Raw genomic sequence first — 13032 nt, 5'->3', positions numbered from 1 at the left:
CCAGCCACTGTCCATAATATTCTATTAGAGCGATTAGAACATGCTGTAGGTATTACAGGTATTGCACTGCAGTGGTTTGTATCATATCTATCTAATAGACTCCAATTTGTGCATGTAAATGGAGAGTCCTCTTCACACACTGAGGTTAATTATGGAGTTCCACAGGGTTCGGTGCTAGGACCAATTCTGTTTACATTATACATGCTTCCCCTAGGCAGCATCATTAGAAGACATAGCATACATTTTCACTGCTATGCAGATGACACCCAGCTCTATCTGTCCATGAAGCCAGATAACACACACCAATTAGTTAAACTGCAGGAATGTCTTAAAGACATAAAGACTTGGATGGCCACTAACTTTCTGCTTCTTAACTCAGATAAAACTGAGGTCATTGTACTCGGCGCTGAAAAGCTTAGAAATATGGTATCTAACCAGATTCTTACTCTGGATGGCATTACCTTGGCCTCCAGTAACACTGTGAGGAACCTTGGAGTCATTTTTGACCAGGATATGTCCTTCAACGCACATATTAAACAAATATGTAAGACTGCGTTCTTCCATTTGCGCAACATCTCTAAAATTAGAAATATCCTGTCTCAGAGTGACGCTGAAAAACTAGTTCATGCATTTATTACTTCCAGGCTAGACTACTGCAATTCATTATTATCAGGATGTCCAAAAAACTCACTGAAAAGCCTTCAGTTGATCCAAAATGCTGCAGCAAGAGTACTGACAGGGACTAGAAAGAGAGAGCATATTTCTCCTGTTTTGGCTTCCCTTCATTGGCTTCCTGTTAAATCCAGAATTGAATTCAAAATCCTGCTCCTCACATACAAGGTCTTAAATAATCAGGCCCCATCTTATCTTAATGACCTTGTAGTACCATATCACCCTATTAGAGCACTTCGCTCTCGCTCTGCAGGCCTACTTGTTGTTCCTAGAGTATTTAAAAGTAGAATGGGAGGGAGAGCCTTCAGTTTTCAGGCCCCTCTTCTGTGGAACCAGCTTCCAGTTTGGATTCAGGAGACAGACACTATCTCTACTTTTAAGATTAGGCTTAAAACCTTCCTTTTTGCTAAAGCATATAGTTAGGGCTGGACCAGGTGACCCTGAATCCTCCCTTAGTTATGCTGCAATAGATGTAGGCTGCCGGGGGATTCCCATGATGCATTGAGTTTTTCCTTTCCAGTCACCTTTCTCACTCACTATGTATTAACAGACCTCTCTGTATTGAATCGTATCTGTTATTAACCTCTGTCTCTCTTCCACAGCATGTCTTTATCCTGTCTTCCTTCTCTCACCCCAACCGGTCGCAGCAGATGGCCGCCCCTCCCTGAGCCTGGTTCTGCCGGAGGTTTCTTCCTGTTAAAAGGGAGTTTTTCCTTCCCACTGTCGCCAAAGTGCTGCTCATAGGGGGTCATATGATTGTTGGGCTTTTCTCTGTATCTATGAAGCGCCTTGAGGCGACATTTGTTGTGATTTGGCGCTATATAAATAAAATTGAATTGAATTGAATTGAATATACAAACACTCAGCACTCGCCCAACGTAGGAATAAACGTAAATGGACATGTACACACAATCACACTCCCCAAACATACTCTATACCCCGGGTCCAAGAGGACTTTTGACTCATGTGGCCAAATGGTCGTCCTCGAGCGCTGGACTCAGCTCAGGAGTGGGACCACAGTAACCCTGACCCACTGAGCAGGAAACTGGACCCTTTCTCGTCATCATAAAGATTTCCCCTTTGCTAAATTTTAAGTATTAAAATGACTGTAAAAACAAAAATCTTCCTGAGTGTCACAACTTCAGAGTCAGTCATGAAAACAAATAAAATGGGGATTTTCTTTTGGACTGCACGTCCATCATAGACTTCACACCCTTACACGGTGTGACGTACGAGCACTCAGCAGGTCTTATTTTTAACTTTAGCAATATGAACTTCCTTTATTTGCGTCTGCTTTGAGTATCAGCCCACTGTTTAAAACTAATGCTGTAAAACGTTTTTGAAGAAAAGAAATTCATTAACGAGAAGAACCACAGCAACTCTGACAGACTGAAACTCATATTTACCAAAGAAACTCAGATTCTGAATGTTAATGTCAGTTTCCTCTTTGTTATTGTGAGAATAAAATAATTCTCCATGTAAAAACAGCACAGAAAAAGGAAAGATATTAACTGTTCCCTCAGTGCTGTTGAGCAATAAGTTCGTCAAACTTGGTCAGTGTTGACGTTCAGCTTCCTTTTCTGCCACGAGCTGACCACAGACTCAGTGAGATGGTATCAACAGGAAGTCGAGCTGTTGCAGCTGTTATAGACAAAAAACAGCCTCAATGCAACTTTTTAAAATGGACAAGAATGATTCTCTATCCTGGGTCTTTGTGCTGGATGTCATGTTAGCTGTGATGTAACATTTAAGTCTCATTATTATGTCCAGTCAAAATGAAACTAAGTTAATTAAATAAGGAATTATCTAATAAAAACATGAACACAAGATTCCAAAGATCTCATGGAAAAACATCTTCAATGAAGGTCGGACAGATTTACAACCTCAGAGTCAGCAGATACTGAAATATGCAAAAATAACAATGACACTTATGATCATTTAAGAGTTTTAACATTAGAAGAAGACTAAATGAATTTTAGCTGAGGTGGAAGAATCAGCTGGACACATCATCACATTTTAAATTAGTGATGTGAATTCTGGTTTCAGGGATAAATGTAAATGTGAAGAGGTGCATGAATGAGCAGGAAGCCCTGCAGCAGACACAGACGGATGCAGAGGGGAGGAGTGTAGAGGTGCTGTGGTGTTTGGAGGAGGGACTCCTTCAGTTAGAGAAGTGAGGCGTCACAAGTTCCTGGTTTGCAGTGAAGAAGAAGAGAGGCAGCAGTAAACCATCAGAGCCTCATCATGAAAGTCCATCACACTCTGATCTGCTTCTTCTTCCTTTGTGAGTACATTCACTTTTTCTTTCTGTCACTCTCGTTCTTCAACATGTTTCTGTTGTTAAACATGATGATCAGAGTCAGCTATGAGTCACTTTCATGGACGCTTCTTCCATTCAAACTGCTTTTATTCATGATTTCATGGATGTGTTTGTGGCCAGTATGGACAGAAGAAACCATCACAGTGAGACATTCATGGACATGTTGCTGCTCACTTTAGGACGTGATAACATGTGAAACCATCGTTTCAAACACAGCTCATTACAAGTGTTTGTTACTTCCTCAGAATAAACTGGACAGTCAGTAAAATAAAGGGAACAAACTCAGCCTGCTGCCTTCAGAGTTTATCGACTCGGCTGAACTTTAATTTGACTAAACTAAGAAAATCTGCCTGCAAACATTTAGTTCCTGATAGCTCAGATGAAACAGAATAAACTGCCTCACATCCTGCAGACAAATATAAAACTGTGAGTCATCGCCTAAAACCAAAGTGTGAATAACTCAGTGATGTTAAACTTTTAGTTTCCTCTTGATCACAAACAGTTTGGTGTCAGAGCTCTAACACGACTGAATCTTTGTTCTGATCAATGAGGAGAGAAAAGTGAAACAGAAGATGATGTTTAAACTCTCAGTGTTTCACATTCAGACGTTAGTCTCAGTGTGTCTGTGTGTGGATGCTGTGATCAGACTGCAGCTTCTTACAGGAAGTACAAACAGTAACTGTTGATGGTTCATGTTTCCAACAGCTCTGCAGGAGGGAAACGCTGAAGTCAACGACAACAAAAACATTTGTTTTGGAGTCGTTGGAAGAAATCTTACAGCTGAATTCTCCTTTTCTGCTGGAACATGGAAAATATTCTGCAGAGAAGAATGTGAAGGAGAAAATGTTCTTATTAATACAACAGATGAGAAGCATCAGCGTCACAGATACAGCACTGAATATATATCTGTACAATATGCTCCTGCTTTGTCTGTGAACATCACACAGCTGATCATGTCTGATGCTGGACAGTACAGCTGTGCTGTGGCTGAATCTCCATCATCAGTTTCATACGAACAGTTTGAAGTTGTTGTTGCTGAAGGTGAGTTTCAGTTTAAGCTGTGGAAATGTTGATTTCTCTGTTTTGTCTCTGAAAGTCTGAAGAAAAGTTTTGTGAAACTGAGTTTTTTACTTAATCTTTTTATCAGTTTTCACAGTCAGTGACTCTCTGAACAAAACTTCTCTTTACTAAACTGTTTCTTTAACTCCAGTTATGTATTTAACTGTGGAAAAGAACATTTGTGCCATAATCTCCATCATGTCAGGATGATGTGAGTGAATCGTGCACAGAACAGAGCAGACAGACACATTTATTTCATCACAAGCTGTGGTGCAGGGTTGTGGGCAGGAGACACTAACAGCTCTATATGAGATTGACTAATATGATATCTGAGGCATCGTCTAAGTGATCAGCTGATCTGCTTTCTGTGGTTGAGCTGGACTTCATGAGCATGAACTAAACTGTGTTCAGAATTTATGTGTTTGATCCATATTTGTATTGCACAGTGTTGACTGAGGGGTTTTTAACGTCACGTTATTCTCATGTTGCTGGATTACATTTGAGGCTCTGCTCTGTTGGCACAGTGAGTCCTGTTCATGGTTTCAGTAATGATGTTGGGTTTTTGCTTTGATCACCTGCACAGGAACTGAAGCGTTCAGGGTTAAAGTCTGAGTTTCCTGAACCACAGTCCTGTGTGGACTCACTGAACCTGACATCAACATTTAGCATGAAGCTTTTTACCAGCTCGCTAAGTTAACCCATTCATTGCCAGTGTGTTCACATGAAAGAGGCGGGAGCAACATCTGACCAATCAGAAACACGGAGACATCAGAGCAGCTGATTTTACAAAGAAAGTTAAAACTATAAAGAGGTTAAACACAAACAGTAATACAGACTGTTGCTGCCGTCAGTAAGACTGTGAACGAGCTACTGGATTAATAAAGTTTATGTTTTTGAAGCGATCAATGTCTCAGCTCATTAAAACACAGAGAATCTGATGGATCATAATCAGCATTTCATTAAATTCATGTTTCAAAGAAAGGTTTTAGTTTTTACTCTTTCAAATGCACCTCTTGTTAGAGTTGTTAGACTGTGCAAATCTGATGTGAGGTCATCGAACAGCTGCTTGTTTTAGGATACTTTGATTATAAAACAATAAAACTTCAATAGAAAAAAAGAATCAGGGAATAAATTTGTATTTAATAATTAATATTCTTCAGGGATCAACAGGGAGAAGCAGAGACATCAAACACCACTATCTGCTCTCAGAGGTCTCGGGTCCAGCGATCTGATTGGACAGTAGGTTGTGGTTTCCTGGTGATCTGTGATCAGGAACATAACCTGTGGAGCAGATTAGCTTAGCATATATATTAGCACAGTGATGTAAACAGGTAACAAGTGAACCAGCTTCATATTAAAAAACAGGATTAACCCTGAAGTTACAGTAAACACAGTGAAAGCTCCAGAGTGACACTAGCAGAGTGTCTGCATGTGTCCACTGTTTTATGATGATGTCATGATGATGGCACGAGGACGTCGGACTGAAGCTGAAGGATTCACTTCAATCACTGTTGAACTCACTGTTCCAGCCACAGACTGGTTGAACTGGGCAGCTCCCAGTGTAACTGTGGGTCAAACTGGAGTTATTGTGATCAGACTGCATCATCTTCAGCACTGATAGTAACTATTGATCATTTGTGTCTTTAACAGCACTGCTGGATGGAAACGATGATCAGCTGAAACAGTTCGATAAAGAAACTGGAAGCTCTCTCACAGTCGGATGTTCCTTTCCTTCCTCTGGATACAGAAAGATGTTCTGCAGAGGAGAGTGTGGAGAGGATGAGGTTCTTCTTCAAACAGATGATGCAGATTATTTCATAGACAGATACAGAATTGGATTTAGAGGAACTTCAGAGGAGGAATATAAAGGAGGAGGAATTCTGTATGTGACGATCACACAGCTGACTGAGTCTGACTCAGGATGGTACAGATGTTCTCTGAATCCAGATGCTGCTCAAGGTTCATTCAGAGACTTTGAGATCAACGTCACAGATGGTGAGTTTCCCCTGAAAATGTTTTTAATGTTGCTAATTCAGTCATTGATAGCTGCTTTCAGATAAGCAGACATGTTATCTTACAGCCACACTGTAGCTAATGATTTGCACTTTTTCTGCAACTAAAATCTAATCTGACAGTTTTTCTCCAGCAGCATCAAAACTTGGTGCTATTTTAAAATCTGAATTTCAGAATCTTTCTTTACACTTTTATCCCAGATGTCAGAAACTGCAGATCGATGAGACGCTGCTGGTGTCTCACCTTTAACAATGAGCTGTTCTTTGACTTTGGTCATTTCCAAACTGATGTGTCCTTTTTGTTAAAGTGCTACAACATCAGGAGATGGGAAAGGTCACAACGTTTGAAGACAGCAGTCTGAGTCCACTCTGAGGGACTTTTGTGTTTGTTTCTTGGTTTCATGCACTGGTTTGGACGCATATTAATGGTTGGCTATAGTACGGACGAATATTAGGGTAGTTAAAATACTCCCAGCAGACCTGCCTACTGTGATGTCAAAGATGTGATGTGACAAACATCCTGACTCGCAGTGAGACACACTTTGACACACAGTGATGTGTGAGCGGGCTGCTTTTTCTCTGCTTTTAAATAAGAACCACGTCTAAACCAAACTTCACTCTCTGACCTGTTTCAGCAGTCGACCAATCAGCCTCCTCGCCTTCACTCACCACTGAGCAGCCTGAGAAAACATCTGAAGGTACCACAGTGTCCACAGGTTTCTAAAGATCCTCCTCTGCACACGACCACTGTGGAATTTAAAGAATTTCGTTAATTTCAAATATTTAATAAAAACTTTCCTCAAATGTTGATGGTTTGATGTAAAATCCACTGCTGTGGTTTACAGATATAAACGTAAAGATGTGCTGTTGTCCAAACACATGGTTTTAACTGGAGAATCAGACTGTTTAACACAGTAATGCAAAAGCAACTCTGCAACTTACCCTGAATGTAAAGGTTCACACTGGTAAACACCTCAGAGGCCTCGTGTCACTAATGTGACAGAAAATATTGATTATATATCGTATCAGGAGGTGTGAGTGTAAACTAACGTCTTCTGAATCTGCTGCAGATAATTGGCCGTCTGTGGGTCTGACTGTGGCTGTCATCATCATCATCATCATCATCATTTTATCAGTGTCTGTGCTGATATTCTGCAAGAAAAGATCTGCAAAGAGTGAGGCAACAGGAAACACACACACACATGAACGCACACACACACACACACAGGCAGTGTGTGTCTAAGATGTCTTGAGTTGTGTGTAACAGCCACTGCAGCCGCTGTAACAGGCCGCCATGTTTAACTGCATCACCTGACTTCCTGTTGTTTTCAGGACACACACACACACACATGCACATGCACAGACGCACACACACCTGTCCTCTCTCCTCACCTGCACTGGTTCAAACCCACTGATGTGTTTTTCAGGTCATCCTGTGGCAACAGAGTACGCTGCCGTCACAGAGGTGAGCTCCACGAACTCTGACATCATCACAGTTTGATGTTACAGGGTTTGACGTTTTTTCTTCTCCTGCAGACCAACAACGCCGTGTACGAGGAAATCAGAGACGAGGGCGGGCAGAAAGGAGCCGCTGCTGTGGAAATCCGTTCAGTTTATGCTTTGGCCAAATACAACAACACGCCTGAAACCACCGATGATTACAGCGTGATCACTGCAGCCGCGCCTGAGCTCAGCGTAAGGAAAATACCGGACACAACAAACCAAAACTGTAATCTGGGACATTTTTCCTTTGTGTGGTTCATGTTGTTGACTTCTACTGTCTGTTGTGATGTGTCACATTTAGCTGCATCTACTCGTGCTGAACCCCTGGCCTCGTCTTCACTAAACCCTCTGTAACTTTGCTCTGTTTCACTGCAGCATCAGTCTTTGCACAGATCATGTTCATGTTGATTCCTGGTTTCACATGTACGCCAGAAAATTTTGAAAGTTGTTATAAAAGTAAAAGAAAATTGGGCGAGGAAAAAAAAATCGTCTTATTTTTCCAGACTCAAACACTTTGACACAATAACATCTGCTGTAATGTTTACACCTCTGATGAAGCCTCACAAGTGTTTATTTTAATACTTCACACAGTTTGTAATGGCAGAGAAATACTCTTCATTTTAAACGTGTTGTTTCCAAACAGAACCTGAGAAAGACCCCTGGGGTTCAACAGGCTAGCTTCAGGAAACAACATGAACATATTCATAAAAAATATTCCAGTAAAAACAATAAAATCTCTGTTTTTTGTTTTTGTTTTTCAGGCTGAAGACGACTCGAGCAAACTCACCAAATCTGAGCTGAATAGTTCAAAAGCAGACGTGGACTCTCCCAGCAGCACCTCCCCTCAGCCTCAGGGAGACGCAGGCTCTGACCCGAGCGCCTCTCTGGAGAATCCACTGTATTCGACTGCAGACTAGCTTCTATTCTGCTGATGGCATATTTTCTCCTGCAGTGTTCAAAATGAAGTCGTTCTCTCACAAAGTGTGAGATGTTTTTAATTCAACGCTGTGACAGTTTGAGGGAAACAGTTGAATACAGGGAGAGTTTTAACTTTCTGACACACGAGCTTTAACGATGGGAAGAAATTCTGCTTCTGGCTGAAGTAACCAAACTAAAAACTTGGTTAAACTTTCATATTTTACACGTTCATGCTTTACAGTCTCATCCCTACATGAGTTTGTTATTCTTTACACTTAGCCAGAAGTAAACCGCTGAGAGTGCAGACTGTACATTTTACTGAGCTAAAGCTAATAACTGCTTGTTAATTTTATATTAATGCTGATTGTTTTTTAAGTGAAGTGGAGAGTGTTATTGGCAGAAGTGTCCTTCTGTACATGAGGTCATAATAAGGATTTGTTGTGTGAGCATCTTTGCTTAACAACCATGTTCACTATTACGTTTTATGCTAATGTTCTTTAAAGCTAATGTATTTTTATTTATTTTAAATTGCTCTGCAGAGTAGCTGTCAAATAAATGTTGAACTCGTGGTATGTTTCTTTTTGCATTTATAAAATCTTCCTATTTTATAAACAGTGTGAGATTGTAAACATCAGCAGCAAATACAGGAAGTCAGGAAGTTTGCATAAGATCTGTTCTTGGTGCCTCAGTATGACCTGTGCTGTTAACTGAAGTTACCCTTGGAAACATTTACATATGTGAGGATTAATGACACCACTGTCATGTTTTCAGTCTGATTAGTAGAGAAGGACAGATAGGACAGATCAGGACAGCAGAGCGCTGTCCTGATCTGTCCTATCTGTCTGTGGGACAGAAACGACTCCCTCAGCAGAGACCTTCATCCGGTGATGAAGACGCAGGCTGTGATGACCTGTGTTGGTAACAGAGGCTTTACGGGTATTTCAGGGGTGGTTCTGTCAGTTTGCTAATGAAAGGTAACTGTGAGAGGCTTTGGGACGGGAGCAGCTGGAAGCTGGATGAATCTGCTTTGATTCAGCTATTTATCATTTTCATTTCATTTTATTAGTTTCTCGCTGTTTAAATTAATTCATACTCATTCATTTTAGGGCAGTTTGCAACCCCAGCTCCAAGAAAGGTTCAAAGTTGTGTAAAAATTGAATCAAAAAATGAATTTAACAATCTGCAAATATTTAATTCACAACAGAACAGAAAATATATCAAATGTTTAAACTAAGAAAAGGTCATTTCAAGAAAAAAGAGAAAGAATAAAAAAGGAAAAGAAACCCAGGCCTGCTTTAGTAAGTTCCTTATTTTGCTTCTGCATTGCAGTGTTTAAAACTAATACTGTTAATGTTTTATTACAGTTTTATTACAGTTTCTAGTTAAATAAGTCAAACACTGGTGATTGGTCAGAAAAAGCTCATTCAACAACTCACGGACTCCAGCAGCTGTTTGCAGAGCCAGCTGTTCTGGTGGATATAAGGAAATGAGGAAGAGGAGGAGCAGGTGAGGAAGAGGAGGAGCAGGTGAGGAAGAGGAGGAGCTGGCGCTCACTGTCGGATTTGGTGGATCTAAAAATGTGTATCGACCTCTGACACACTGACGCACATAATCACAAACTTTCTCATGGAGCTAAAAACAAATTCATTGTTATGACAAAGTGACTCAGACCGTGTGTGTTTCTACAGGCCGTGCACATGAAGTCATGCATGCTTTGGGTTTGATGTCAGGTATAAACACGCTCTCTGTGCACGTGCACAGACATGAGAGTAAGTAACTGTAACCATGGTTACAGGGCGCCGTTCTTTGTCCGTCATGATTCCTAATAAACGATTTCAGGTCATTATTCCTATTCTGTGCTTGGAACCAGTTTCCATCGTGAAAGTGAGGCAAATAGCTTCCAAGGCAACAACGTACATAATCCAAGCTCGTCACACCACGTGCTCTGTCATGCTCAACCATAACTGTGCATTTTCTTAATGCCAGAAGGGGGCGCCGTGGCTCACAAAAACCCCCAGAAGTTGACACAATATCATTGTGTCTCTAAACATGTTGACATTTGGAATAAAGTATAAAAAAAAAAATAAAGTACTGTACATAAAAGAATAATACTGCCCTTCTTATACAGTGCAGACATCTCTGCAGTGGGTCAGAAACACTGTTCCAGTTCTGTCCTGATGATTTTACTTCAGCTTTGCCGGCCTCGTCGTCACTGCCACAAAATGTCTCTCCAACGCGTCTGATAGGCCCGTCGTCTCTACGTGTTTAAGCTTTAAGTAAAACAGCAAACGCAACACTGATGTTTGGTTGTCATCTATTTTCTTTCACTCTCTCTCTATAATGCATGGTGTGTATTATTATTGTATCCATTGTTACTTTTTCCATCACACAGGAAAAACATGAAGAAAAAACGAATCCTGCATTTTAGTGCATTTTTGTGTCATTTCCATTTTGTTTTGGAGTCCTACAGTTTGAACATCCTGTAGCAGCATTTGGTGACTTTTTACCTCTTATGCCATGAAATAGTTCATTAATATTTAGTTTTTCTGCAATTTGTTATTTATTAAATATGTAATAATCACCTTAAAACTTTGGTTTTAGGTAGTTTCTTGGCACATGGTGTCTGCATTATTTTATTATCATAACAGAAGGAGATGATGAGGCACCAAAAAAGGGGGACGGAGTTAATCCCAGTTTAAACAGAACCATTATGGCCCAGTAGATGCTGAAACTACGAGAGTGGGGATGGATACATTTCAGGTGAACATAATGTTGCACCTGACTCAAATGTGTTTTAACAGGAAGTTGAGGTGTTGCAACTGTTTCAGACAAATGAGGAGTGTAGAGGTGCTGTGGTGTTTGGAGGAGGGACTCCTTCAGTTAAAGAAGTGAGGCGTCACAAGTTCCTGGTTTCCAGTGAAGAAGAAGAGAGGCAGCAGTAAACCATCAGAGCCTCATCATGAAAGTCCATCACACTCTGATCTGCTTCTTCTTCCTTTGTGAGTACATTCACTTTTTCTTTCTGTCACTCTCGTTCTTCAACATGTTTCTGTTGTTAAACATGATGATCAGAGTCAGCTATGAGTCACTTTCATGGACGCTTCTTCCATTCAAACTGCTTTTATTCATGATTTCATGGATGTGTTTGTGGCCAGTATGGACAGAAGAAACCATCACAGTGAGACATTCATGGACATGTTGCTGCTCACTTTAGGACGTGATAACATGTGAAACCATCGTTTCAAACACAGCTCATTAGAAGTGTTTGTTACTTCCTCAGAATAAACTGGACAGTCAGTAAAATGTGGATGTGATACAGTACAATGGTGCAAACCTCTTCCTGTTCAGCCTCTTGAAGCAGAAAATAAAGAAAAATTGCAGAAGTTAAAAAGTGTGTGCAAATTCTAGTAGATTAAAGGACAGTGAAATGTTTTTATCTCTCTGCAGTTTGAAGAGTTGAATGAAAGAGCCGTATCAGAACTCAATGTAGCTCTGGAAAAGAAAGAAATAAAAAGTAAATAGTGAAATAGAAACGTCACCCTGCATCCTCAGCTCTTAATATTTGTGATCATGAAGCTGGATTAAGCAGAGAGGTGATGATCAGTGAGCAGCTGTGTGGCTCCACAGATGTGATGTTTGCTTTGAGTGTTCAGAGAAGGTCAGAAGAAGCTTCACTGAGTCTTTATGGATCAGAGAAAGCAGATGATTGGCTGCTGAGAGAGGAGCTGTGGTACTGCATGAGGAAGTATGTGAGGCTGGTGCAGGTGGTGGTGAGGTATACGATAGGAGTGACAGATGGGTCGGAGGTGGGAAAACATCAGGGATCTGCTCTGGTACATTTCCAGGCATTCCAGAGCACCTTTCAACAAAGTGTGTTGAATGCCAAGCAGGCATGACAAATCTGCGACCTTTGACCCCTTTGATCATAAGTTTCTTTTTGACAAATTATGGTATTGGGCTGGTATCTCTGACATGGCTCTCACAAGGTTTTCATCGTACTTACAGAAACTTGGGCAGCACGGTGGTTAGCACTGTTGCCGCACAGCAAGAAGGTCCTGAGTTCAATTCCACCATCAGGCCGGGGTCTTTCTGTGTGGAGTTTGCATGTTCTCCCCGTGTTTGCGTGGGTTCCCTCCGGGTACTCCGGCTTCCTCCCACCGTCCAAAGACATGCAGTTTGTGGGAATAGGTTAATTGGATAATCCAAATTGTCACTAGGTGTGAATGTGCGAGTGAATGTGAGTGCGAATGGTTGTCTGTCCCTGTGTGTTGGCCCTGCGACAGACTGGCGACCTGTCCAGGGTGTACCCCGCCTCTCGCCCTATGACAGCTGGGATTGGCTCCAGCGCCCCCCGCGACCCTGAAAATGAAAATAATAGTTGATATAATTGGTATAATATTATATTATATATATAATATAATATTATACCAATTATATCAACTATTATTTTCATTTATCTGCTAAGAACTTCAGATTTTTGACCAATATTTGAAATTTGAACATCATTTAAGAGTTTTTGGAAAATCGAACCTCTTTCATTTGGAATTT

At 40.9% G+C, this 13032-nt stretch overlaps 1 protein-coding gene across 9 annotated transcripts in view; it reads left to right on the top strand.

The window, feature by feature from the left end:
- Positions 1–13032, top strand: part of LOC146493997 (uncharacterized) — a 159424-nt gene that overhangs the window by 138417 nt on the left and 7975 nt on the right. For 3 of the 9 annotated variants that reach the window (XM_085145579.1, XM_085145580.1, XM_085145577.1), the window contains exon 1: positions 8479–11483. In XM_085145579.1, the coding sequence (XP_085001705.1) occupies positions 11444–11483 (40 nt within the window). In that variant the 5' untranslated portion in view covers positions 8479–11443. Of the gene's footprint in view, positions 1–2645; positions 2957–3697; positions 4034–5701; positions 6047–6698; positions 6780–7133; positions 7239–7490; positions 7529–7599; positions 7759–8327; positions 11484–13032 lie in introns of those variants that run through there. The other 6 variants (XM_085145582.1, XM_085145584.1, XM_085145583.1 and 3 more) reach the window with 6 other exon arrangements.

This window comes from Neolamprologus multifasciatus, chromosome 20, assembly GCF_963576455.1.
Source record: "Neolamprologus multifasciatus chromosome 20, fNeoMul1.2, whole genome shotgun sequence".
In the NCBI taxonomy this organism is placed as follows: Eukaryota; Metazoa; Chordata; class Actinopteri; order Cichliformes; family Cichlidae; genus Neolamprologus; species Neolamprologus multifasciatus.
This window is presented reverse-complemented; position numbering and strand designations above follow the sequence as displayed.